The sequence below is a fragment of the Leptodactylus fuscus genome, chromosome 2, assembly GCF_031893055.1.
Source record: "Leptodactylus fuscus isolate aLepFus1 chromosome 2, aLepFus1.hap2, whole genome shotgun sequence".
NCBI lineage: Eukaryota > Metazoa > Chordata > Amphibia > Anura > Leptodactylidae > Leptodactylus > Leptodactylus fuscus.
The window spans coordinates 48858649-48886072 of NC_134266.1; the positions used below are offsets into that span (position 1 = coordinate 48858649).

Sequence of the window (27424 nt, forward strand, 5' to 3'; positions counted from 1 at the left end):
CAAGAGACTCCGAACTAAGCATGTGTGACCAGCAACAACGACTCATGAGATGGACATTCTGATAGGGAATCAAAACAACACAAGGTGGCGCCATAACAAGCTTTTTTGGAAAATACATTCAGTAGACGAATTATTATCATTCTGAATGATCTGATAAAATTTGTCAATAGTTTTGCATGAAAATATCTATAAAATATTTAAAGGGTATTCCTGGACCCTAATGCAAGTTTCACACTGATGTCTTATCTATATATCCTGTCGGGGTCTGACACCTGTATACCACACAGAAGGGCTGTTCCAGCAAGCTACTGGCACCAGAAGCTGGTACAGGGGATGGAGAGTGCCTGCAGTTTGTTCCTACTGAAGTAATAACCGAACAGGGCTGCGGATCCCTGGCTATACCATGGTCAGGGTTGCATCAATGCTTCTATCACTTGAAATAATAGCCTGAGCTGAGCAGATTATTCAATTGCTATGGGAAAAAAAAATCTGAATAACTTTCCTCCTCATTCTGCGCTAATGAGTCCAGTGGGCGGAGTGACACAATGATGGACAGCTAGCATTGTATAGGTATGCAGACAGAGAAGGCTGTCAATTGTTGACCCCATCCACTGTACACATTAGCTATGAATTAGCGGAGACTTTAGTCAATAAATGACAAGTTATACAGAACGTTTTTCTACAAAACCACAGTATGTATCTTCTGTCTTAGGTTCCTGTTGGTCTATAATGCTCCCCTCAGGCATCGTAGCATATCCGTCAGGTTCCCTTTAAGTAATGAAGCTTGTAGAAAGCGACTTTTATCTGAATTTCCTGCTGGATTTATCTGCACACAACTGGCCAAATTAGACAACGACCCTATTACTTTATCTTTACCTAACTGATAGGATCCGGCCTAAAATGGGTTTATATAAATTTCACAGGATTAAAATTTCATTCAAGAAAAACAATGACTGATATACAAATTCTAGGAGTCTCCAGCTAAATCCATGGCGGCCAAGCCAAAAAATCGCAAGCCAATGAAAGCACATTGCTGGCCAGAATCTACCACTCACCAGATCCTCGGCCACAGGGAGAAGAATTTTCAGTTTTTCTGTCTCAAACATTTAGAATATACCATAAGTGACTTATAGAATCAGTCTTTATCCCTCTACGAAGGCAGGTCCTTTGTATGTTTCTATGGTGCGGTTTTCAGATCTCCGATAGAAAAAGACAGAGCCATGCGCGACCACCTCTCTATTTGTTGTGGGACCCCCATTCTTGAGTTAGATGCAGGTATTTTAAGCACCCACATCTGTCTGTCACTTATGGCCTATACTGAAGGAAGCTTCCAGACCTTTTATATTACAGCCAATAAAAAGTATATAGTTTGTACCTGGATCTGTCCCTTGCCCATGATCTTGTCCACTATTTCATTGTTGTCTTTGTTGAGTTTGCTTTTGTCATAGCACTTTTCATAGCACAAAATCCGCAGGTACTGAGAACCCTCCAGCTCAATCTCAAATTCCTGCCAGGGTTAGAAGAAAACAAAACCTTTAGCCATCATACAGAACACAGGAGATTCCACTATGTGCTGGGATACACGTCTATATGTATTTACATTGCAATTGTTAATAGCATGTCATCTATAATAATCAGCTTTCCAGTTTATATTATATTCAGCCATTCTTCTTATTTTTATTGGAAGAGTTCACCAAAAGCTAACATGGCCAGCGTTACAGCCAGCAAAACAATATCAACCAAGGTTTATAGAGCCAGGAAGTTGCAAGAATATGAAAGGGAAGGCGGCTGTAAGTTGTTCTCTTTTGTCATAAAATTCTGTTATGCAGCTCCTAAGTTATAAAGGTTTCTGTAAATTTTCTGAAACAACTCTTCTGATGGGATTTCTTTTCTCCGTTGACAATAATGATAAAAATTATGAAAATTCAATTACCCGGTAGAACAGAGTAATACACTGCAGTTCTAGATTCCAAAGAAATGAAAATAGTAGCGGATGCAAACTGAATTTGCCATCATAAAATTCTAATTGTAGTAGACCAATGACTTCAGTCTGCCAAAATGACAGCAGATCACCATTACGGCTTGTAATAGGGTGTTCATAGGACGTATGGGTACAGGATGTCTTCATTAGATGACTCCTTTAATTAAAACATTCTTCCAATGGAATAACTAGAAGGGTCAAAGTTACCTTCACAACACCAAGACCGATTAAAGGTAACCTTCCACCACCCTCATGAACTCCAACTCTGCATCCTTCAATAGACTCCACTTCACCAATTCCAGTACAGTTGACTCTTGACTCTTCTTTAGTGGCCAATGTTCCTTAGCAATCGTTGATGATAGTTTCAGTACCCAATATGCCTATTAAGCTCTCTACAGTTGGGTGGTCCTGAGCTCAAGTATATAGCCTGGGACCGCCCACCTGACAAGTGAGAGCCTAATTAGCATATTGGGTGCTGAAACTACCAGCACTGATTACTCAGGAACAGTGGGGCCTACAGAAAAAATCCAACACTGCCAGAATCAGTGGAGAAGCACTAACCACAGAATGCAAATAGTTACAGTAGATGGAGGTGATGGAAAGGTTCTCTTTAGACTTCTTTGCTCTCTTTTCTGATATTCTTTGATGGCTGGCCGTATCTTGTGTACCATACATTTATTACCTCGGCCCTTTGGAGCACTCAGTGAGACAGGGGTAGATGGTTAATACTACACAGCCGTTCACTGTCAAAAAGGAGATGATTAACCTTTCAATGCCAAGAGTAGCAGTTGGATAGCACATAGTAAAGAAGGGAGTCTGTGAGAAAAGGATACAGTAAAAAAAAAAAAAAAGGGTCATGTCTATTGTGTGGGGCACTGAGAGTAGATGGGAAGCTTGTGAAAACAGACATGATGAGAACAAGCCTTCATGGTGGTCTAGGCCCGAAGAGAGAAGGGACATGTTAATGCTGTTAAAATGTATAGCTGGGTTGTGGCTCATGGAAAGGGGCACAGGCTGAGCTTTTAACCCAGGGCCTGTGAGTCTTTAGCTAAGCTCCTGCATTTTATACAAAAGCAAGAAATGGTGTAGAAACAAAGCAAGTGTGGGCAAAATATGGCCAATCAGTTGTCTGAAAAAGGGATGTCCTCTGGTGGTGGTCTCATCCACCATGACTTACATCAGAGTACTCGGGTAGACTGGAGACCCACATCCCTTTAATGAGGACCGTCCCTGTGTGGTAGGTCCATCTGTACACAGCTTGTAATACAATACAATGAGAAGGCAATAAGTAACAATTCTGGGAAAGCATTTTCCATTGCTCACCTCGTTCCATTCAGGTTCTGTAGTGTCCCGAAACACTCGGGTTTTAGCTTTGCTGACAAAATAGCCAAAAGAATCCACTTCTAGTGTGCAGTATAGATCTAACAAGACAAGAGGAGAGGAACATTCAGCACCAACATAGGAATCACAATCTGTACTTCATATATAATGGGACGCCTATGAACAGCGGCTAGTCAGTCTGGTAGATGACTTGCATCACTATGAAATCATGCTCTACTGTTGTGGGTTCTCCTGACATGTCCGTTTTCATAAATGCTAGCATTCTTCATGGAATTACAATTTTGCAGCATTCTCTCTTAATAACTTTGCTCAGTGCAGTCCCTCTGTTACCATTTTCCTCGTCAAAGGGGCATGTCCACACACACAGTCTGATACTGTCATTATTCACTTCACGGTGTGACTGTAGGGATACAACCCCAATTGGTAACACCCAGCTGTCACACATTTCTAGTAGGAGTAATAGAGGAACACCACAGAGCTGTAAGGAAACAGGCTTCCAAAATGTTATACTTGGAGAAATAAAAGTATTTACTAATATACATATCAGGGGAGCTGACTGGTCCTCCATGAAGGAAGTCTATCAACATCCCCGCTAGGTCTTTTATTTAATATTTGTACTACTCATAAAATGGTGATTTTGCAGCATCTTTGCTTAGGTCTCGGCATTGTGCTATCCTTCTTGGAAAAAGATGAATATGTTAAAAAAAAACAGACTTCCATTGTGAATAGTGCGTGTCCTTAGGTGACCTCCCAAATGATGGCCGAACAAGTGACAGCTATCTGAAGTGTATGGCCAGCATTACAATGAATGTCCTTGTATTACCAGTGCTGTCAATGTCAGACAGAACACTCACACATAAGGATAACTAGAACAACCAATTGTAAATGTATTTATATATTTCCGGCAGGAATAGCAGAGGAACAGCACAATGTAGTTAAAAGAAAATAACTATTTTTCCAAGGGAAATGCAAGTATTTACTGACACAGACAGGTCAGGAAAGCTGATGTGTCATTTTTAATGTACATAATAAATGTACAATAATACAAATGTAGCAGAATTGAGTTCGTTGTAAAATTGTGAACGATGGCAAAGCTCAAAAAGTTCATGAATATATTGTGATATGCGATGTGAAATGAAAGATTCACTAGTGCTAGGGTTTCGGTCCTCCGGCTTTGGGAACCCCATGCAGCATATCCAATTTGAAGGCAATAGCTCAGGGATACAGGAAAACCTGATCTGTAACTTGCTATGGGTAGCCATCAGCACACGTGTTGCTGCAATGTCTGGCTATATCCATAAATACCAGTGCATACGACACGTGTTGTCAGAGAAATGTCAAGCGAGATTGCCTTTGTATATCCAGATGAAGTTTGGAGGTGAAGCCTTGTATTATACATCAAAGCTTCTCTCCCATAAATAGCACGGCAATGAGTTCAGGGCAAGTAAAGTGAATAAGATTCAGCCCCCATTACTGAACTTCTGTATGTGATTCATCATAGGGAGACCTGATAAATATTAAGCACGACCCTGTCACACTTGCAGGATCCACTTAGTCTGCACATGAAAGGAGCCCGAGCTTAACATGTCAGCTCTACTTAACCGCTTCAGATCAAAAGCTATTTTACAACCTAGGAGTTCAGGGCAGTGGCAAATCTACATAAACGTATCTGACCAGATATATACATGGCAAGATAGAAATGACATATTAACTGTTATTTATTTATTTTTCTTACTTATACAGCACCATCATATCCTGCAACGCTTTACAGACTCTTATAGTCACAGTCCTATATAGGACTGATAATCTAAATCCCCATCAGTAGGTCTTTGGAGTTACATTTAGACAGGCAGCGTTGTATTTTACCACATTTTTTTTCCTGCATCACGATTTTAGCTGTGGAACTCCCGTTAACCAAAAAAATAAGGGCTGCTTAAGAAATGAAAAGGATATTCTGGTTAGAATAAGATATCTATGTAATGGATAGGTGACCAACGATTAGATCAGCTGGACACCCACCGACTACCAGAATAATGTTCACGTATCTCCCTATACCCCTTTGCCACAAGACCATGACCAGGAGGAGTTAATGAGATCATCACTGGAGCATGCCCAATGGTGCACCATGTAATCTCTATAAGACTGAAGGACGTACCGGGCTCTACCATCTTTATTAGTGCCACAGACGTACATAGTGGTAGGGTTCATGTTGAGCTGCGGCTCTATTGATCTCATTCTGGTTATTGTCTTGAGCTGAGGATGAAAGGGGGACAAGGGCCCCATTCTGGGAATCGGGGACCTCCCACTGGCAGTCATCATCTGTCCAGGGGATAGGATATTACTCGTTATAACAAGAACACCCCTTTAATCTGGCTTCAAGAAATGTTAACACATGAATAGTACTAGTGAAAAGAAGAAACTTGTATCTTATGAAAGAAAAGTGCTCTTATCCCTACTTGTCAGGCTATCCATATCCAGAAATGAGATGGACTGTCAAGATAACATACAGAAGTCTATGAAGAGGGGAGGGGAGGAAGCACTAAATACAGGTTTCTTGTATTCATTTATTAAAATTTATTTTATATACGCTTTAAGCTGCTGGAAACCCCTGGTTTTATTGACTGCGCCACGTACATAATAACTATTTTCTTCTGACAAACGAACTGTTATTGTATAGGAACGTTTTCCCCTGCGACGCTGCTGGAGAAAAACGGAGCTATTAAGAAAACTGTATTTAAAAAAAAAACTTTAGCATTTCATTCCTTCTCTGTTTTTCATAAAGAGGGGAATGTAGAAGTGTAAAATATATAAAATTCATGGCACCTAGATCTAACACTCCATTTTTGCTACAAAACCCTAACATGCCATACGATATACAGTATAAAAGGTAAGCCATACTTTGGCAGATCTCTGTGGCACAACAAATATGACACTGAAAATAAAATTCATTATTTTTCTCAGACTCTGTTGTCAATTTACCCTACAAAAAGCAAAAAATTATTTGGATAGTGTAACGCAAGTTATATCCATAGCAAGAATTTTTATTCGTACAATGTCCTGCAAAAACCGAGCAGTTAAAGGGTTAAGTATGTTCTGATAAATCTGAGTAAAAACTAGAAAGTGAACTAAGCCGAAAGAAAACGCCGCGCATAATTCATCCGTGACATAACACTGTGCTAAACAATACCTCCCCCTGCATCATGTTCACACGCAGCAGTAATTAGCACAAAGAGGCTAATGACTTAAGGAGCCGCCTCCATAGTACATAACCTGTCTTACTAATAATACATGTCATCCCAGGGAAGCAGGCGGATTGGGAGCGCAAGGAGAAATCACACAATGGCATATACAGAACATTACACAACAGGAGACTTTGCTCCGGGTACCCTCCGCCTTACTACACAGCTGCACACACTGTAGGGAGCGCTCTACTGGCGGCTGTCATATGGTCAGTACCGTGAATGGTATTAAATTGGTATTCTGGGACTTTGAGTAGTTCTCCAGGGAGTACTTGAGCACTTACTTTCCCTGGGATTTTTAAGTGATGAGTCCAGGGGGTTCCGGGCTGGTTACGTCACTGTGTCACGTGATAGGAACCAGCACCTGACTCTTGAGTGGTTCTGCCTTCACATTCGTGTTTACCTGTATCTACCTGTGCAATGGGGCTGACTTTACTATTATAGTCATCTAGTCTGTCGACCTCCAATAGTACAGGTAATACAAGTGAATGCTGGAGAGGAGGGAGGAGATGGAGCGATTTGTGGACCAAGTGCTGGTTCCAATCCTGTGACCCAAAGTTGTACCCAGCCTGAATCCCTGGGTTTGTGGCTTAAAAACCCTGGAGAAAGTACTCCCTGGGGTAACCCTTTAAGTTTGAAGATCAATGCTTAGAATCGGTCATCACCATCAGACTGGTGGGGATCAGACACCCGGCAGCCTCACCAGTCATGCTTAGCATCACATTAAGTGTATAAGAGACTGGATTCGAGTATAAGAGATGTAGAGCAAAAATGGGAAAACACGCACCAAATTATTTCAGTGCTAGGAACTGGAACAAAGCCAAATATGATGTAAAGTTATATAAAGAGTCTAAAGATGCCCCAGATTTATAATCCGCCAGGGGCCGCAGTGACATATCTTGTCAGTCTGAGTACCAGGTAAGTTTACAGCGGCGGCTAAAGAGCTGATACAAGTTATTAGAATTTTTTCTTTTAGTATTGTTTTACTTTGCTCAGTCATTGGAGGAGTTGTCGGCCTCCTAAATCAAGAAAAAAAAAAGTTAATACTCCCCAATCTGATCCCCTGGTGGCCTCTGTACAGTGTCCTCCTGGGGTGATGTGGGATCACTAGAGGCCATATACAGAGACTGGTGGGGGATCTGGGACGTGGCAGTTCTAGGGCAGAGTACTAGTAAGCTGAGTATTACATCTTATTCTTACATCACCCTATAAGATTGTTTCTAAGAAGTTTTAGGTAGCTGGACGACCACCTTAAAGGGAGTCATGGACCCTACATGGCACTATGGTTTAGGAGGTATTTTGAGAATGGATATTCTCCCTTTAAGGTAGCACAACATCTGCATTGTTACATCAAATGTTACAGGAAAAAAACTGCGAAAGTAGAAAGTGCCAAATCCATTTCATGGCTGATATAAACAGATCTAGGTGCATTACAGTCAATGGGTCTGTCAGGCATCATTTGTGTCAGCCCTACAACAGATCTGGAGTTTCAATTATTTCCGTCATGGGGTCCGGCACTTTACTGCACAATAGAGCCGCAGGTTGCGCTATTTGGTCTGGTGCTTTTATCAAACCCTTTGACGCAGATGTAAACAGAGCCTTGCTGTTAGGAGCTATGAGGCTCTTATATAATCTAGGCTTACTGAACAGTTTATAAGACTATAAGAACACATTCTTCAAATGACCTCAGCCTGTAGTCCAAGAAAACCTTGCACAGAACCAATACAAATAAGTGACCTCACGGATTTGGACAGGAGTACTTACTGGCAGAGTGGTCGAATCCTTTGGCAGAGTGAACAATCACATGCAGAAAACCATACAGTCCAGAAGATTCATCATCTAGAGAACACATGAATATGGAGAGATTCAGGCAAGTAAACATCATACGTACATGATTTCCTGTAGTGGCCTCTAGAATATTTACACATTTCACGCTGCCCACTGCTATCACCATTACATTGTATTGGGGACTGATGGGAAAGACTGTGTAAGTGGAATGTGACTATTGTAGCATTTAGTAACCATAATGTGGTGCGGTTTACAAAGTGCTAACTAAATGGGTTTTTCGGCTCTAGATATTGACAACCTTTTCACCTAGACAGATCAGCTATTTGGAGAAGCTACAGTCTCTCCAGTGTATAATGATTGTGCCTGGTGTTACAGGTGAGCTGCATTCACTTGAATGGGACTGAGTTGTAAACAGGCCCATGTGATTGATGATCAAGTCGTCACTGGCCTGTGAAGTAGACGCTGCACTCATGTGAGCGTCTCTGCGGCTTCAAACAGCTGATCGGTGTGGGTATCGGCTGCTGGACCCATCTATAGACAGAACATCAATATTTACAAGGATTCTGTCATCAGAACCCAGCCTGAAAGAAAACTTAGGGTCACCTGAATCAAACCATGTTCTACCCTTGTGAATCACTGCATCCAATGCCAAGATAGCCAATTTTTTGTCAACATGCAAATGAGTTTATTGAAGCAACCTGGGCATAGCCATTGCTCCAAGGGGGTAAGTTGCTCCAAAGAGCTCTTTTACATATTGACAAATAAGACAATATCTTGTCAGCTGAGGCACCAATTCACAAGGGGAAACACTGTCTGATTCAGGTGATGCTAACCTATCTATTTGCAGGGCTGGGTTGAAATGTTGGGTTCTGATGACAGACTCCCTTTAAGTTCTGGAAAAAGAAAGCGCTTGTGCAGTTTTGCAGGTAAACATCAGGATGTACCTCGGCCGCACTGTTCTCTAAGCTGTTCACCAATATAAGAGGCCACTGGAATCACTGAACCCAACAGTTAACCCTTTACATTACAAAAAATTGAAGTTTGCAGCACAGTCTAACTGGGAAAACGGTTTCACTGCATGTGAATGACGCTAGGTTCACACCCGCATTCGGCTTTCCGTTCCTCGGGTCTGCTTGGGGCCCAAGAAACAGAAACCTAATCCACTTAAAAAGCAGTTACCCATGGACCCCTTAAGACTATAATGGGGTCTGCTAGGTTTCTGCTGAAAAATGTGGAGAGAATAGTCCTGCTTGCATTATTAACGCAGAATGGCGAACGGAGTCCCCGAGCGCAAATGTGAACATACCCTTAGTTTTAAAGGGAACCTTTCACATGGAAAGTGCTGATCAATCAGCAGGCAGTATGTTATAGAGCAGGAGGAACGGTACTGTCTCTATCCCCCTCGCCTCATAGCGTTTTCCATGTGACAGGTTCCCTTTAAAACTTTCTTAAGTATTTTCCTTTCCCATAAATTTCTAAATGAAACTAGAATTTCAGCTTAATGGGCCGAGCAATGCTGCTAAGAATAGACACATGACACAGAAAACGGAAAAGTCAAAAACTTTCCCAGACAAAATATGATGCCTGGGACACAAACAAATTCAAGAAAATTGTTTATTCCAAGATCAAAAAAGATATTAAGTAAATATCTGCATATATTTAAGTTACACTGCTGACATGTGATTCGGCCTGCTGTGGCTCATCCCAGATAGAACTTATCCCAGTTTGACTTCATTAGCCGGCCATTGATCATCTCAGATCTCATCAGTATATTGGCTAATGGGGCGGTGTGCTGAGCAGGAACACTTCTCTAATATCTCCATGCGCTATGTTGGGTCAGCAGAATCTCTTTACACATAGAGGAGGATATAAGAAAAGCCAAAATAGTTGGCTCATGAGAATCTTGTGGATGATTTTTATTAAATCCAATGACCCGAGACTGGGGATAGTTTTTATGTATGCCCAGTAAACTTCATAACTAGTAGATCAGATTTCTACTTGTCTAAAACATCTATGGCCATAACAGATACATTCTAAGATTTATGGTAATAACTGTAATTTTCTGACATACGATGACAAGACTTACCACAAATTATATGAAACCAATTGCCAAGTAACTTTAGTTTTATAGGAATGTACTGTATCAGTAAGTATCCAGAAAGACAAGCTGGAAATTTCAAACTAAAACTTCCAGTGCCACCCTGTGGTGGAATCAGTGTACTGCAATTGCTTACCATCTTTATTGCTGATTATAGGCATGTTGTGAACTGTGCGCAGCTTGAAGCAGGATCCGGTCAGTACCTGGAGCTCCAGAGAACTGAGTGCAAAGGCTTGTAGATCTAAAATAAAGGGAATCAGAACTTCCTTAAAAGTCAGGTAGAATATATGGACACGGACAGAATCATCACTGTGCATTTAAAGGGCTTGTCCGGGAGAACCTTTTTTATTTTTATATATGAAGCCGTGGAAGTTGAAGGTTTTTTTTGTTATAAAACCCTCATACTTACCTGTCCCCTATTTCAGCATCTCCCCCCGCAGTCTAATTCAGCTGCTCTGGTGTTTTCTGCCAGTGAAGTCCCCACCACATGTGACCTTTGAGGCCACCCAGGACGTCAATACCTGAACCTGCTGATTGGCAGAGTGCGCTGAGAGACACCAGAGCATTGGGAACAGGGGAGCATGTGTTTTTTTTTTCACCTCACGGGGCCTCACACACACACGTATGTGTGTGTGTGTGTGTGTATATGTATGTATGTACATATATATATATGGGAAGAATATGCAAATCTGCCTTCCATGATGTAATTAGGAAGACAGTTGCTGCCATTATTGGGTTGTTTCACTGGAATCCTGTCTTAAGACGGGCTTGCACATTCCAGTGAGCGCCCTCTATTGGTTTGCAACAATGAGGCAGCAACTGTCTTCCTAATTACATCATGGAAGGCAGATTTGCATATTCTTCCCATAGTTCCTTGCAAAGTGGAGTGCTAAAGGCTTAACAAGTCTCCACACACCTATATGGTGGTCTCTCCCTAAGGAGTGACAATATCCCCCAAACCATATATACATATATATATATATATATATATATATATATATATATATATATATATATATTATCTACCTACCTTAAAACACAAGGTGTGAACAATGACTTACTGTGAAGGTGGGGAACTTATAAAATCAGATTTGGTCACCACAGGAGCCAATGTTGTGATCTATTATACTTGTAAATGATCTTACACAAGGCTTGCACAGTAACACATCAGTAACGTTGTCAACACAAAAGAAGACAGTATTACCGCCACATATGGATCAATAGACTGGACTGAATGTACTGGATGAATGAATGTCTTTTTTTCAGCCAAAAACACTATGTTACTATGAATTGGGTCAGAAGGGGGACTATGTCTACTTAGGCAGGGAACATACATGCTCTACTAAGAATTCTGGGAAGGGAAAATTTAAAAATTGATGGAAAAAAGAAAACTGACTCTAGCACCATCTTTTGGAAAGTAAGCTGCCTATAGGTCAATGCCTGGATTTCTATGAAACCTGGGGACATTGTCTGGCATTCAAGTTAAACTAGAATATCTTTCCAAAAAGGAATGGAGACCCATCCGTGGGCAGCTGTTTTGGGGTTATTGCTCAGCACCAGTAAGTAGAGGGCAAGACAGGCAGAAATGGGATCACCTGCCGATAGAATTGTATATCAGTGGTGACAGCTCTGAAGATAATTACACAATTGGGGTACTAAGGGCCAGATGTGATGTAACTGTACTCAATAAAATGGCAGTCAGCCCGTCCTCTATATGAGATACCTGTCCTTGAATGTAACTAGCAGGTTTTTCCTACCCCAAACAATTTTTTCATACTTCCACAGGATAGATCACCAGTATGTGATCTGTCAGGATCCAACAACTGGACCCCACACACACAATATGTTCCTGCAGGCTCTAGGTGCTGGTAGTGGATGGGGAATACGTGCAGCACCACTTCTATACAAGTGCTTCTTGTATAGGAACATTGCTGCATGCACTACACCTTGTATACTAGCAGCTTTCGGTACCTGGAGGCTGTTACAGCAGCTGTCCTATTTGGGGTGTGGGTGTCAGACACCGACAGATCACATACTGATGACCTATCCTGTGGATAAGTCATCAGTATTAGAAAAATGATTTGGGGTAGGAAAACCTATTTAATCCCCTCAGTTTGCTTATTAAAGGGTTTTCCAAGATTAGAAAATCATGGTTGCTTTCTTTCAAAAAACAGCATCACACCTGTTGTATTGCAGCTTAGCCCTATTTACTTCAATGTAGCTGAGCTCCAATGCCAAACCCATGGACAGGCGCAGCCAGGGGCGTAACTACCGGGGTAGCAGCGGTAGCCACTGCCACAGGGCCCTGGACATTAGAGGGCCTGGTGGGCCTCTGCCGTGTGTGTGTTTTTTTTATTTTTTTTATTTTAATAGACCATTACCTGCTGGAGTAACCCCAGCAGGTAAAGAACCCTATTTACTTACTGATCCTTGCTCCTACTCACTGCCGCCTGCGCTTTCCCTTCTGCAGATGCGGCTGTGAACAGGACCGAGGATCGGTAAGTGATGCCGTGGGCCCGCGAAACCCACAAACACTGCTATCATTATACTCTGGGGTCTTTTTAGACTTCAGAATATAATGATCGTTGGACTGGAGAGGTGAAGAAACATAAAAAAACAAAACACTGTTACTTACCTCTCCGGTGCTCCTGCATGACATCTGGTCTAACACTGAAGAGTTCAGCAGGAAGTGTACCGGAGCCAGGGAGAGGTAAGAAACAGTGTTTTTTATGTTCCATTTCTCCCCTGGGTCTCCATTCATTATACTCTGGGGTCTGAAAAGACCCAAAAGTACAATAATTGTTCATGGGTGGTCCACAATGGGGCAGAATACTGCGTGCAGGGGCTACTATGGGGCATAACAGTGTGTAGGAATATGGTTTGTGTGTGGGGGAGAAAGCAGCTATGTTTTCTAATTCTGATGATACAGAGCTGTATGAGAAGGCTGCGGTACATAGTCTACCTTACCAGCAGTCAGTGTATAACAATGGCAGTCATTACCTTTCTTCTGCAGCTTCTGAATGGCTTCCCTCCACTCTGACCTCTCATAATCTGATGACAGTAGGAACAGATAGCTCTGCAGAGGAGAAGACATGCATTGTGTTATCTTACTAGGTCTACTAAGGACACACACAGACAAAATGAATCATAAGTTAGACACAGAACCCTTCACTGAAGGCTAGAAAAGGATATTGCCGACTGCCATCGCTCTGTTTGCATTAGGCATAACGCCAATGTGAACAGAGTCTAATATATACATAGTAAAGCCCACTACTGTTAGGAGCAATGTCCCCCCCGCTGAGTGGATGATAACAGCTGTGAGCCCCCCTGAATCTACATAAAGATCGTGTTCCTTGTGTATGTGTCAGAGATGACAATGAAGTGATATCATCTGATAACAGATTGTGTGACATCACCGGTGTACATTACACATTTATCACAGCTGCACGGACTATAGAGGAGAGACTATAGGAGGTCAATAGGACATATATGTTATGTGATATTATACAGTATATCGTACTTGATATATATAATCACAGCTTTTCCTAATTTGCTACAAGTTAGTATTCTCCATGATCATGTGTGATAGCGTGTTGTGTCCTAGTATTTATGAGCAGCCAATCCCTGGCTTTAGTGGTCACATCCATACAAATAGGACACGACTGACTGGCTATACAGTGAAGTATAGCACATGGACTAAGGGAACAAGTACTACACTGCCTCAGCAGTAGGAGAGGAAGGGTCTACACATTAGGACCCTCGAGACTTAGCAGCCAATCTGGTAAACATTTCAGGTTCCCTTAAAGAAACTCCATACTAAGAAGTAAAGTAGCATTTACTATACAGATGGACCAATATCAGCCCATGACAGTTCCAGCAGATCCTGTATATTCACTGCTGCCTTTGGCTCATCTTTTCTGGCAAGGTTAAGATTAATGACAGAATCCAAGTGGTAAGCGTGGTATGGACACAGACTGTCATCCCAAAAGCGACCAAGCTAAAACCTAACAATGACAATTTACTAGCGCCAATAACTGTCTCCATGTCAAGTATTGCTGCCTCAGCAATGGACTATGGTTACTGTGATAGACCATGTGCTACCGGGTATTGGAGCACCCACAAATATTTCTACAGAAGCTTAGAGGGTTCATATACATCCCACACCCCAAGACTTTTCCAGGGCTTAGGATAGGTCATCTAAATGTGATCTGTGGGAGGCCGACACCTGGGACACCTATTGATAAGCTATGGCTTCTTCCCCATTCTGATAATATCACATGACACAGCAGGACATCAGGTCCATTCAAGTGTATGGGACTTAGCTGAAATACCAAACATATCCTCTACACTATATAAAGGCTGTGCTTGGTATTCAGTGAAGAGGGCATAGCACTTATCTGGACGCTGTTGCCTCAGTAGCCAGCTAATGGGTGGAGGTCCTGGGTGACAGACCACTGCCATTCACATACTGATAAGCAATCCGAAGGCTAGGTCTTCAAAAATGTATTACTGGATTTCCAGATACATCCTTTATATATCTTTCAGTTTACTTCTGTTTTTCTGGAAACCTTCAGCCAGCAGAACTTTTCAATATAACAACATGGCGTCTATAGCTAAAATGCCTGCTTTGAAGGTTTGGCTTTAAAGTGATGTGTCCTTGTAATTTGGACTCAAAGGCAGAGAGTGGGTTTAAAGCCAAATCAGTAGAAGTTCTGTGGGGAGCTCATATGGCTCCCACGCATTTGTTCCCTTGGCGTCCTGACTCACTCCTCACATCAGACACTGCAGAATTCCCCTCCTGGCATCATACTCTCCGTATCTAAATGTTCAAAGTATGCAAATATCCATGGCTGCCTTTCCACAATCCCCAAGTGGGAAAACCAAAGCAGATTCCTATTTGTATGTCTCATACAATACTGGCTTCATCTAGTGTCTCAGCGGGGTGATACAGCTGCCAGCTCCAGGCAACCCACGACTAGGGCTTACCTTGCCATTCTTGTTATGGATTCGGAAAGGAATTGTAGGGGAGAAGAGGAGAAGCCAGGATTCATACTCAAACATTTTCTTCTTCAGCCTTTCAATAGCACGGCTTGAGCCTTTATTGGACTTCTGCAGAAACACACAGGAGGAAAGCAGTGAGACAATGGGAGCAGATGGACAGCAAAGATCAGAGATGTCTGTCATGGGTCTGTCAATGCGACTCGGAAAGGAAATAATTTGAGTGGGATCAAACTTTACATAAAATGTAGATTTTTCAATTTATTATAAACAGTATTTGCAGATTCATTTATCAAGTAATAATGTAATAAGAACACATACAGACTTATTACATAGCTTCAAACATATAAAGCGTCGGTATATATGGTTGTGCCCAATCAACATGTAGCACAATGGTGGCTGGGTCATGTCCATAGGAGTCACATGGTATGAGTGTTGAATTTCTCATATAATCCCAGAGGCAGATTAGGGGATTAGGACATATATTGATACTGGGCTGGTGCTTCAAGCACTGGACAGGTGGATATCAGGAGCTGTAATATATTCCCTGGCATCACTGGGCAATTGGGCTCTTCAGGTAGCTGAAAAAGAAGTGGATTTTCAAGTGGACACCCGCCTGGATGATTCTTCTTTTTTCAGCCCTCTAGCTTTCCACCACTGATCAGGCTCAGATGAATGAGTTTAATCAGCGAGGTATATTGCTCCATGAAATCCATGGCAAGAACAAGCAGGATGGTTATTATTTTCAGTGTTCTGCTGAGTGAGAAGCAGAATCAGGGAAAAATCTGATTTTGGGATGGAATCTGCATTAATGCGTACCTCCAACTTTGCTTAAACGAATAGTACCGGTGATATTAAGAAATTTTGTAATGTATATTATTAAAGAAATATGTATTTCTTCTTCACTTTCCAGGCAGAGTTATTTTCTACATGTAATTCTATGAAGAAGGGAGGGGGAATAAAAAACAACAGTAATTGCAGCTATTCTTAACACTACTATATTTGCAGAGAAGAGGTTAGGAGTGCACAGAATGTGAACCTACTCTTATAAGAAAGTTGCTAAACTTGCTCACCATCACTGCCATTGAAACAGGATGAATGACCTGCTACTTTAGGAGAACCGCCACTGAAGTTAAGAATTGTGCCCATTCACAACTGTGTGAAGACCTGTCCCCTCTTGTTGCGGCTGTACTTAACCATACTGCCATTATTCAGGTCATGTCTCTGCCTGTTAGTACTCGCCATTCATCCTTATCTGCCTCATACTTGGCTTAATGCCTATAAGTCTTAGGGCAGACTCTTCTTAGGTTGAGTTTCCCTCTGCTTTAGTCCACAGATATTTGCAACTCTTGCTGGAAAGACCTTCTGAACCCAACACACCAATTATATCCTTGGCTAATCTGACAGCTTGGTCTCTACAGTGAGGAATATTGCTCTCGCCCCTGTAAAATCCCTGAAGAATAAATAAAATCGGTATCCTAGGTCCGACACTTTAATTGATCAACTGACCTTTTCTTTCTGGATCTCACTTTTAAGAACGGATATCTTGGCCTTCATTTCCTCTATCTCATGGTCAGGTGTGGCGTGCAGCTGTGGGATGGGCTCTGACTCCTCCAGGGAGGGGAACACCAGGTCGGCCAGGGGAATGTACCACTTGCAGTCATACTGCTGATGTTTCCTGTATATAAACAAAATTATTACTACTTACAAATCAATAATTAAAACAAAGAAAGATCAAACCCACCGACAACAAAATACAGAACTATAGACAGGAATCGGTGGTGTTGCCACTAGTGTGGCACGTCAGTGCTGACTGTAGTAAGCAGAGGAAATCCTGAGTATATGTGCTGGATCAGCAGGTGACTGAAGAAGCGAGTACTGGTTTTTAGTGGGATTTTATGCTCCTTTTTTTTTTTTTTTTTCCAAACACTCTTAAAACCCATTTAAAAGAGACCTGTCACACTGAACATGGTGTCAGATCTGCAGACGGCATCCTATAGAGCAGGGGGAGCTGAGAAGATTGCTATATTTGTGGGAAAAGATTTAGGATAACCCCTGCTCTTTCTATGCTTAGGCTGGCGTCACATGAGAGTATTCGGTCGGTGAAATATGGATCGTTTATCGGATATATTTCCCAGACTGAAAACTGGGCACAGGCACAGACACAGACTCTGAGCATTATAGTCATCTATGGCGCTAGAAGACCCTGCCTCTCTGCGGGACTAGTGTCCTATTTTTTAGTACAGGGCTCTATTCTCGCGGTGAGGCAGGTAGATGACCATGAGGTTCCTGCTCAGTTTTGGTATAAGAAAAATTGTAAACACAGTTTGTATTTTACAGACTAAATAGACCCATGTGAAAGCAGCCTTAGAGGAGTCTACTGGTAGTCCTATTCAGAGACTGGTAGCCTTCCCTGTATATGAAGAAGTAGCTCCTCCTGCTCTATATTATGCTGCCCACATATAGGACTGAATGTACAACGTATTTCTAAACATAAGGATGATGCTACAGTCAGGTAAAACAGCATACAATTTTGTTATGTTTCACTACAATTGGCAGATTTAGCAGAAACTTCTCCCCAGCACCAGCTGGATTTATTGGCTGCCAAGGCGTAACAAATGCCAAATGTTAATTATCATGCCTTTGCAGATATGTACATGCCACTGTAAACTGGGCACAAGACAAGCAATGTTCCTGGGCACCAAGGGCATACATTGGTAACTGTGGGAGATAAATTACAACTGCAGTCACACCTTAATGGCTGACTGTTCTTGGCTTTACAGGGCACATAGTTGGCAGCAATGCCTGCACTTTGTGGGCCAAGGCAGTAGGAGCTTTATGCGTTGATCTTTGCAGGAACAATGTGAGGAACAAGGTGGTAAGCCTACAGATATTTAAGGCACAGCTTGGCCTCAGGGGGTATAATGTACCTACCACTAAATGTACTGAGGAAATGGACAACAACTACATGTTGTGCAATCCAAATACAGGCCTGCCAATGGACGTCTTCTGAGAATGAATACTCCCACACTGCTGTACATTTTACTTACCCAACAGTTGCCTTCTTGAGCTTGGCACAAAGCAAGAGGTCTGTAAACAAGAAAAGATGCCGCAGTTTGCGGGAGTTTTCGGAAAGTTCAACCAAGAAACCATCTTTTACCAGTTGCCGGGTCTGAAAAACAAATAGAAATAGACATGAATATAATACCGTAGACATGGATGTATTCCTATAACTAGGTTAATGTATATCCATATAACACATGCAAAGAACTTTTTAACATCATGTGGTTCCATTGTTAATATGTGAAATAAGATTAGAGAAATATGGCTGCTTCCTTCCAGAAACAATGCCACATCTAACCACTGGTTGTGTCTGGTATTGCAGCTAAACTACACTGGTGTAAAGAGAGGAGGATAAAATTATTGACTAGACAGAATAAAGCACACATTATTGTAGTAATAAGCTGGAGCTATATGATGACTTTTTGTAGACATATATCAGAGTGAACCATTCTTCAGAACTAAAGCTGTAGTTCCCCAAAACTAAAACTTGGAAGCTGTGGCACAACATGGAGACATGTTGCCTGTCAGCCGAACCCTGATTGAACAAGAGGGGAATGCTGTTTATGTCAGAAGAAAGGATTGAGCAAACTGTAGACCAACATGCCTGATCTTTTGCTCTCTTGGAAGGTACTACCACCAGAACTTTTCTTTTCCCTCTCCCTTAAGGAGGACCTTTCACCTGCTCCACTAATTTTAAAGGAGTTGGAATTTTAGTTCCCACCATTCCTGAGCAATAAGAACAGTGCCTGATATGCTATTTAATCTCTGTAATGTCAGAAGGGCGGTGTCAGGCAGGGGGTGTGACTCAGAGCTCCAGAGGCAGCCAGCGTCAGAGCTCAGAATCACACCCCTTGTCTGCTCCTGCCTGACACTGCCCACCTGACAGTACAGAGACTAAATAATATATCAGTACCAAAACTAACAGTACTAATTGTATGAGAAGGGTGGGGGCTAGAAAAAAGATTCAACTGTGCCGGATTCAGTGGAGAAGCAGCTGTTAAATGACGCGGAGAGCTGGAGTTGGAGAAAGGTCCTGTTTAACAACACATACTTGGGGCCATTATTGATATTGGAATGCCTATATGGTTTGCAAGAGGACAGTAAATGAAAAGACCTGCGAACATAAGGCAGAAACATATACAAATGTATCTGAAGCAAGTGAGAAAAAGCAATAGAGGTGGCCTCATCCATGGCCCTCCTTTTTGATCCTTTTACAAAGAAAGCTATATTCAGACTTTTCCTGCCGCCGGGATACAATAGATGGTGTACAAGACAGAAAATAAACATAAGATTTACTTGCTGTCCACTATACAAGAAACCTTTAAACGCGGTTTCATCTGCTTAAAGTGAACTAGTCCAATTTACTGAACCAGTCCAGAACATTTCACCTAGCTGCTGTAACTTAGCTAGGGCTCTTTCTTTGGTTTTCATAGTGTATTTCAAATTTTTATTAAAGGGAATTTTCAGGCTTATCAGTTGATGACCTATCCTCCCGGATAGTGGGGGTCCAACAACTGGCACCCCACAGATGAGTTGTCTAAGGCAGCAGTGGTGCCCATTGAGTGTTGAGTGCTCGTGTCATAGACCATGTGATGTCCTATCTGAAACCAGAAAACTGCTGTAAAATAGGACCCTTTGAGTTACAGATGCCACTGTATACATCCCTGCATATATATGCTAAACAAAGGCTATAAATGTAATCTGAATAGAGTCTAACTAAATACTCATGACAAACTTTGCAGAATTTCAGCTTCAGTAAAACATTTCTCATACTATTCACATCAACTTTTATTTTTGTAGCAGTAAACACATCTCATGCGAGTTATTTTAGAGCATGTGTAATTGCCAGCATATGGCGAGGCATTGAGATGGTTATATAGTATAGGGCAGATTTCTGATGACACAATGAAGACTCACTCTTTGCACTATAAAGCCTCATCATTCCCCTCAGTTCTCGGAGAGTCACATTGTCAGCAGATGCACAGCTGTCTGATTCAACTTCTGCAAAGCTTATGTGCTAAGACGCCACATTGTGGTAAGAGGCTGCAACAATGGAGCACTTTAACAGACTCTTGAATGTGCATTGTGTATTCCAGAACTATTTCCACACTATTTGTTAGAGTATTCATTAAAAAAAAAAAAAAAAAAAAAAAAAAATTAAGATAAGCTTTAGGATAGGTTGACACTTGCTCTAGGCTCTTTGTCATTTGGTTCCACCAGGGGACCCAAATGACAGAGCGCCTGTCCAATAAAACAGCGTTTACCCGTGAACCCCATAGACTATAATGTGGTCTGTCAGGTGTCCATCAGGTTTCCACCGTCCTCCGTTTTCTCTCCAACGATTTTTCGACGGAATTTGTGGAGGAGACTTTGAAGCAGAAGTGAACGTAGCCTAAGGGATCTTACAAATGAGAACATTGCCTATACATAGGTGCATTACAAATTAAAGACGTGCCTCCTGACCTGACTGTGGGTCAATAGACAGAACATCTTAGTTCTACAAGATACTGAAGGATCAGGTCAATAGACCTGTGGAGAGACTGGGACACACATTCATAATATGGATTCTATATTCCCTATCAGTATGTCTTTTGTGGGTGGGAGGAAACCGGAGTACCCAGAGGAAATCCACACAAATATATTTTTATTTATATGATAGAATTATTAATATTGGCTAATGAATTAGACGTATCATTTGCTACATATTCACAGGAAGACAATCCCTGGCTTTTTTGTGAATTAGAAGATCTTTACTGCTTCTGTCTGACCATGGCTAACAGCCATTCATGAAGTTGAGTCGGTCTGTGGTCAAGTCAGTGGTTTGGCCTTCCGACCCCAAAGCCCTGCCCAAAAGGGGATTGTACTAAACAGCATAGACCTCAGGGAAAGTTCTGTATAGACAAATGCATTTTATCAAGCAGATTTACTAAATGTTGTCGAATATTTAAACAGTGTGAATTTAGCTGAAGTGTCAGAAGAGGGGCCAAATTTATTAGAGTGGTGTATACTGGGCGACAGGTTAGACACTTCTGCTGAAAAAATAGGCTCAGTACTAGAGAGTCCAAGAGATTAGATGGTGTCCGCACCCAGAGATTTCATTGTGTTGCAGGAATCAGGCTACAATCTCAGATTAGTAGTAGACCTCACTGGTAAGGTAAGCCAGGATTCAGGTTATAGGACCACATGGTTATCTACACTGGGCAGCAGTTTCATCCAATGGTAGTATAAAAGGAATGGTCCATGGTGCGAGCCAGTATTGGCTGTAGGTTGTAGGAACGGAAATCTTTAAATGGCGTAGCACATCAACCAAAGAGTCTAGACATTGATGGGTGGTCAATGACCCCCATTGCAGGAAACTTTTGAAAGGGGAAGAAAGTGCCTAAAAGAAATAAATGCTATACAATGTTTATGTACCAATTTTTTTGCCACATTTTGAGCAAGAAATTGGGCTCCATCTAGAATAACAAATCTGAATCTTGGACCAGAGATGTGATCTATCTAGTCCTCTCACAACAGACTTCAAGAGCTTATGATAGACACAATGAACAATTGTAATAATCAGCCCTAAAGCATCTATACAGAACCCTGAAAACAGCCAGGCTGGATCTATATAGTTTGAGGCTCTGACTTCGATCTCTGACGCTCTGCCAGCAGCTACATTACCAAGCCTTTTACTTTGGCAAGAAAAGAACATTAAATTTGACAGCCATGACATCTAAGCAAAAAAAGACAGCTTTTCGTCTTTGCTACCTGCAGTCACAGACCAGCTGTTTAACGTTGTAGTGTCGGCAGAGAAAAACGTGGTCAAAGAGAATGGCTGCCTCATAAAAAATACATTTCCCCAAAAAAATTATACTCGGATCCACAAGGCATATATGTGTTTAATTGTTTGCTATTGTTTTCATGCTGTGGGTTTGGTGTTGTATGAACCCCAGCAAAACACAATGCTAAGGAATGGAGCAGAATACAGCAAACATAGGGCACTCAATTCTTACATTGGAGAGGTTAGTTGGTGTGAATTATACCTAGTTTATCAATAAGGTATAGATATGTCTATAGTCATATGTGAAAAAAATTGTCAAAATATCATGCAATGATTAAAATGACTGATAAACCCATTCAGAAGCATGCATGGCTCAACCTATGGGGCAAATAAGCTGAGTGTTTGCAAGACAGCAGAGAACAAAGACCTGAGATATTCAGCTTGTTCATACACCTTAAGTCAGTGGTTCTTAACCTTGTTTGAGGTACCGAACCCACCAGTTCCATATGCACATTCACCAAACCCTTCTCTAGTGATAAATCAAATATGATTTTTTTCCAAATTCAAGACATAGGTATAGGTTTTTTTTACTGGTATACAAAATGAACCGTGCATAGGGCCTAGGGTTTGATCGAACCCCGGTTAAGAACCACTGCCTTAAGTATAAGGTAAAGGACCGGTAAACCATTTAAAGGTGCGGGGTCCTCCTGAGATTCTCCCACAATTAGGGGAGTGTTGGTCATGTCGGATTCCAATGGCTGATCCTTTTGTTTTTGGGCAGATATGCCTCCGCCTGAGAAATTTGTCAAAAGCTTCCCCCGCTGTTGTTACTGAGAAGTGAGAATGTGTACGGTGGTCATGAGAGATGGCAAGTGGTTGGCCGACAGCTATCTCATGTGTATGTATTCAGGCCAAACCACCAACTCTGACACCTCTATTTTTCCACAGCTCAACTCCGACTCCCTCATGAATGACAGTAAAGTTCTACTAATTCAGGAAAAAAAAGTCAGTAATTGAATTCCTAAGAAAGTAAATACGTAAAAGTGTACATCTGATTAATTGTACAATATTAATAATTTATAATATAATATTTAAACGGGTTGCCCAGGAATCTCTGTACTTGGGAAGGCAAAACATTAAAAAAAAAAAAAAAAAAAAAATTATACTCACAAGGAACCGGTGATATGTGAGTGACATCACCAGCTCCTCTCCTGTGGCTACTGAGGAACGGACTTTGTGTAGTGAGCACTTCCACTGGCACATGTCCCGGTGTGCACTGGACAGTGGTGGGGGACATATGGTGGGCGAGTATGAGGATTTTTTTTATTTTTTTATTTAATGTTTAATGTTTAAACCTGGCCTCCTTTCCAAGTATTGATATTACTGGATAGCCACCTTAAATAAAAATAAATAAATTATATATATATATATATATATATATATATATATATATATATTATTATTTTATTTATTTTTTAAGCCAGAGTCAGTACCTTTTTTTCCAACATAAACTCCAAAAATTGGCTCCGACTACTAGTTCATTACATTAAACTAATCCATAGGCCCAAACTGTATTGACACAAGCCAAAAAGACTGTTTGTATTCAACCTATATTTGGCTGTTTAATTTTTTTTTCTTTTACTGTATGACTGTGATGCCATACAGCCAGTGAGGTCGTACGGCCAGTGAGGTCGTACAGCTAGTTATGTCATACAGCCAGTGATGTCATACAGCCACAGTTGTCTCTATTCCTGGCTCTAATGTTCTAGCCATCTCACCTCTCCCTTTGGCGTTGTCACTGCAGTTCTCCGTGGATCAATGTCTTCATTGATACTAGACAGAAAATTTTGAGAGATGCGAAGAGCATCTTGTAGCAATGGGTAGTCAGGGTGGTCAACAGGCGTATGCTTCAAAAGATCCTGAAAAACGTAGGACACCGCAATATTAGTAATAACATATGGCAAAGCTTTAAGTACATGTTCACATAAAGACTTCAACTTCAGACAAAATATCTTTAGTCTCTGTTACCTAACCAGTATAAAAAATGGAGAGCTGGACCTGGGAACAAACCACACTAGGTTAGATATAGATCATCTCCTGCATTTTCTGGACATTTCTGTAGGTTTTCAAAATTTTTCTTATAAGGGTATGTTCACATTGCTTTTTGGCACTGATTTTGAGGTTTTTTCTACCTGAAATCTGTCTCTGTGGGACCTAATTTTTTCAGTTCTGAAAAAAAGCATCCTGTCCTATCTTCTGACAATAAGGACCAAGAAAAAACAAAAAAAAAAAATAAAAAATATAGGCAGTGGAAAAAAAAAAAAAAAGATAAAAATGCACTTATGAGACAATTTTGATCCACTTGACAGAAAAAGCAGTGTGAATATGTCCTAAGTAGAGATGAGCGAACAGTGTTCTATCGAACTCATGTTCGATCGGATATTAGGCTGTTCGGCATGTTCGAATCGAATCGAACACCGCGTGGTAAAGTGCGCCATTACTCGATTCCCCTCCCACCTTCCCTGGCGCCTTTTTTGCTCCAATAACAGCGCAGGGTAGGTGGGACAGGAACTACGACACCGGTGACGTTGAAAAAAGTAGGCAAAACCCATTGGCTGCCGAAAACATGTGACCTCTAATTTAAAAGAACAGCGACGCCCAGCTTCGCGTCATTCTGAGCTTGCAATTCACCGAGGACGGAGGTTTCCGTCCAGCTAGCTAGGGCTTAGATTCTGGGTAGGCAGGGACAGGCTAGGATAGGAAGGAGAAGACAACCAACAGCTCTTGTAAGAGCTAAATTCCAGGGAGAAGCTTGTCAGTGTAACGTGGCACTGACGGGCTCAATCGCCGCAACCCAGCTTTCCCAGGATCCTGAATGGAATACACTGTCAGTGTATTCCCGTATACCCGATATATACCCCGATACCCGTTCCAACGGTGTGCCCCCCCACCTTCACCCCAGAAATACCCTGCAAGTCCCCTAGCAATAGAATTGGGGCTATATACACCCACAATTTTTACTACTGGTATACAGTGCCATTGTCTGACTGGGAATTCAAAGAATATATTGGGAATACAAATACCCTCATTTCTTGCTACTGCCATATAGTGCCAGTTTCTGACTGGGAATTCAAAGAATATATTGGGGTTACGTGCACCCACAATTTTTACTACTGGTATACAGTGCCATTGTCTGACTGGGAATTCAAAGAATATATTGGGGTTATAAATACCCTCATTTCTTGCTACTGCCATATAGTGCCAGTTTCTGACTGGTAATTCAAAGAATATATTGGGGTTACGTGCACCCACAATTTTTACTACTGGTATACAGTGCCATTGTCTGACTGGGAATTCAAAGAATATATTGGGAATACAAATACCCTCATTTCTTGCTACTGCCATATAGTGCCAGTTTCTGACTGGGAATTCAAAGAATATATTGGGGTTACGTGCACCCACAATTTTTACTACTGGTATACAGTGCCATTGTCTGACTGGGAATTCAAAGAATATATTGGGAATACAAATACCCTCATTTCTTGCTACTGCCATATAGTGCCAGTTTCTGACTGGGAATTCAAAGAATATATTGGGGTTACGTGCACCCACAATTTTTACTACTGGTATACAGTGCCATTGTCTGACTGGGAATTCAAAGAATATATTGGGGATACAAATACCCTCATTTCTTGCTACTGCCATATAGTGCCAGTGTCTGACTGGTAATTCAAAGAATATATTGGGGTTACGTGCACCCACAATTTTTACTACTGGTATACAGTGCCATTGTCTGACTGGGAATTCAAAGAATATATTGGGAATACAAATACCCTCATTTCTTGCTACTGCCATATAGTGCCAGTGTCTGACTGGGAATTCAAAGAATATATTGGGGTTACGTGCACCCACAATTTTTACTACTGGTATACAGTGCCATTGTCTGACTGGGAATTCAAAGAATATATTGGGAATACAAATACCCTCATTTCTTGCTACTGCCATATAGTGCCAGTGTCTGACTGGTAATTCAAAGAATATATTGGGGTTACGTGCACCCACAATTTTTACTACTGGTATACAGTGCCATTGTCTGACTGGGAATTCAAAGAATATATTGGGAATACAAATACCCTCATTTCTTGCTACTGCCATATAGTGCCAGTTTCTGACTGGGAATTCAAAGAATATATTGGGGTTACGTGCACCCACAATTTTTACTACTGGTATACAGTGCAATTGTCTGACTGGGAATTCAAAGAGTATATTGGGAATACAAATACCCTCATTTCTTGCTACTGCCATATAGTGCCAGTTTCTGACTGGTAATTCAAAGAATATATTGGGGTTACGTGCACCCACAATTTTTACTACTGGTATACAGTGCCATTGTCTGACTGGGAATTCAAAGAATATATTGGGGTTATAAATACCCTCATTTCTTGCTACTGCCATATAGTGCCAGTTTCTGACTGGTAATTCAAAGAATATATTGGGGTTACGTGCACCCACAATTTTTACTACTGGTATACAGTGCCATTGTCTGACTGGGAATTCAAAGAATATATTGGGAATACAAATACCCTCATTTCTTGCTACTGCCATATAGTGCCAGTTTCTGACTGGGAATTCAAAGAATATATTGGGGTTACGTGCACCCACAATTTTTACTACTGGTATACAGTGCCATTGTCTGACTGGGAATTCAAAGAATATATTGGGAATACAAATACCCTCATTTCTTGCTACTGCCATATAGTGCCAGTGTCTGACTGGGAATTCAAAGAATATATTGGGGTTACGTGCACCCACAATTTTTACTACTGGTATACAGTGCCATTGTCTGACTGGGAATTCAAAGAGTATATTGGGAATACAAATACCCTCATTTCTTGCTACTGCCATATAGTGCCAGTTTCTGACTGGTAATTCAAAGAATATATTGGGGTTACGTGCACCCACAATTTTTACTACTGGTATACAGTGCCATTGTCTGACTGGGAATTCAAAGAATATATTGGGGTTATAAATACCCTCATTTCTTGCTACTGCCATATAGTGCCAGTTTCTGACTGGTAATTCAAAGAATATATTGGGGTTACGTGCACCCACAATTTTTACTACTGGTATACAGTGCCATTGTCTGACTGGGA

The 27424-nt window shown here is 41.3% G+C and overlaps 1 protein-coding gene across 7 annotated transcripts in view; it reads right to left on the reverse strand.

Annotated features, from left to right (window-relative positions):
* The window catches only part of ABR (ABR activator of RhoGEF and GTPase), a 265327-nt gene that overhangs the window by 43838 nt on the left and 194065 nt on the right, over positions 1-27424 (reverse strand). For all 7 annotated transcript variants that reach the window (XM_075263741.1, XM_075263746.1, XM_075263742.1 and 4 more), the window contains 9 exons: positions 24050-24190; positions 18496-18617; positions 16955-17123; positions 15434-15556; positions 13448-13523; positions 10584-10688; positions 8326-8400; positions 3305-3402; positions 1376-1507 (listed from right to left, as the gene is read on the reverse strand). In XM_075263741.1, coding sequence (XP_075119842.1) covers positions 1376-1507; positions 3305-3402; positions 8326-8400; positions 10584-10688; positions 13448-13523; positions 15434-15556; positions 16955-17123; positions 18496-18617; positions 24050-24190 — 1041 coding nt within the window. The remainder of the gene's footprint in view (positions 1-1375; positions 1508-3304; positions 3403-8325; positions 8401-10583; positions 10689-13447; positions 13524-15433; positions 15557-16954; positions 17124-18495; positions 18618-24049; positions 24191-27424) is intronic.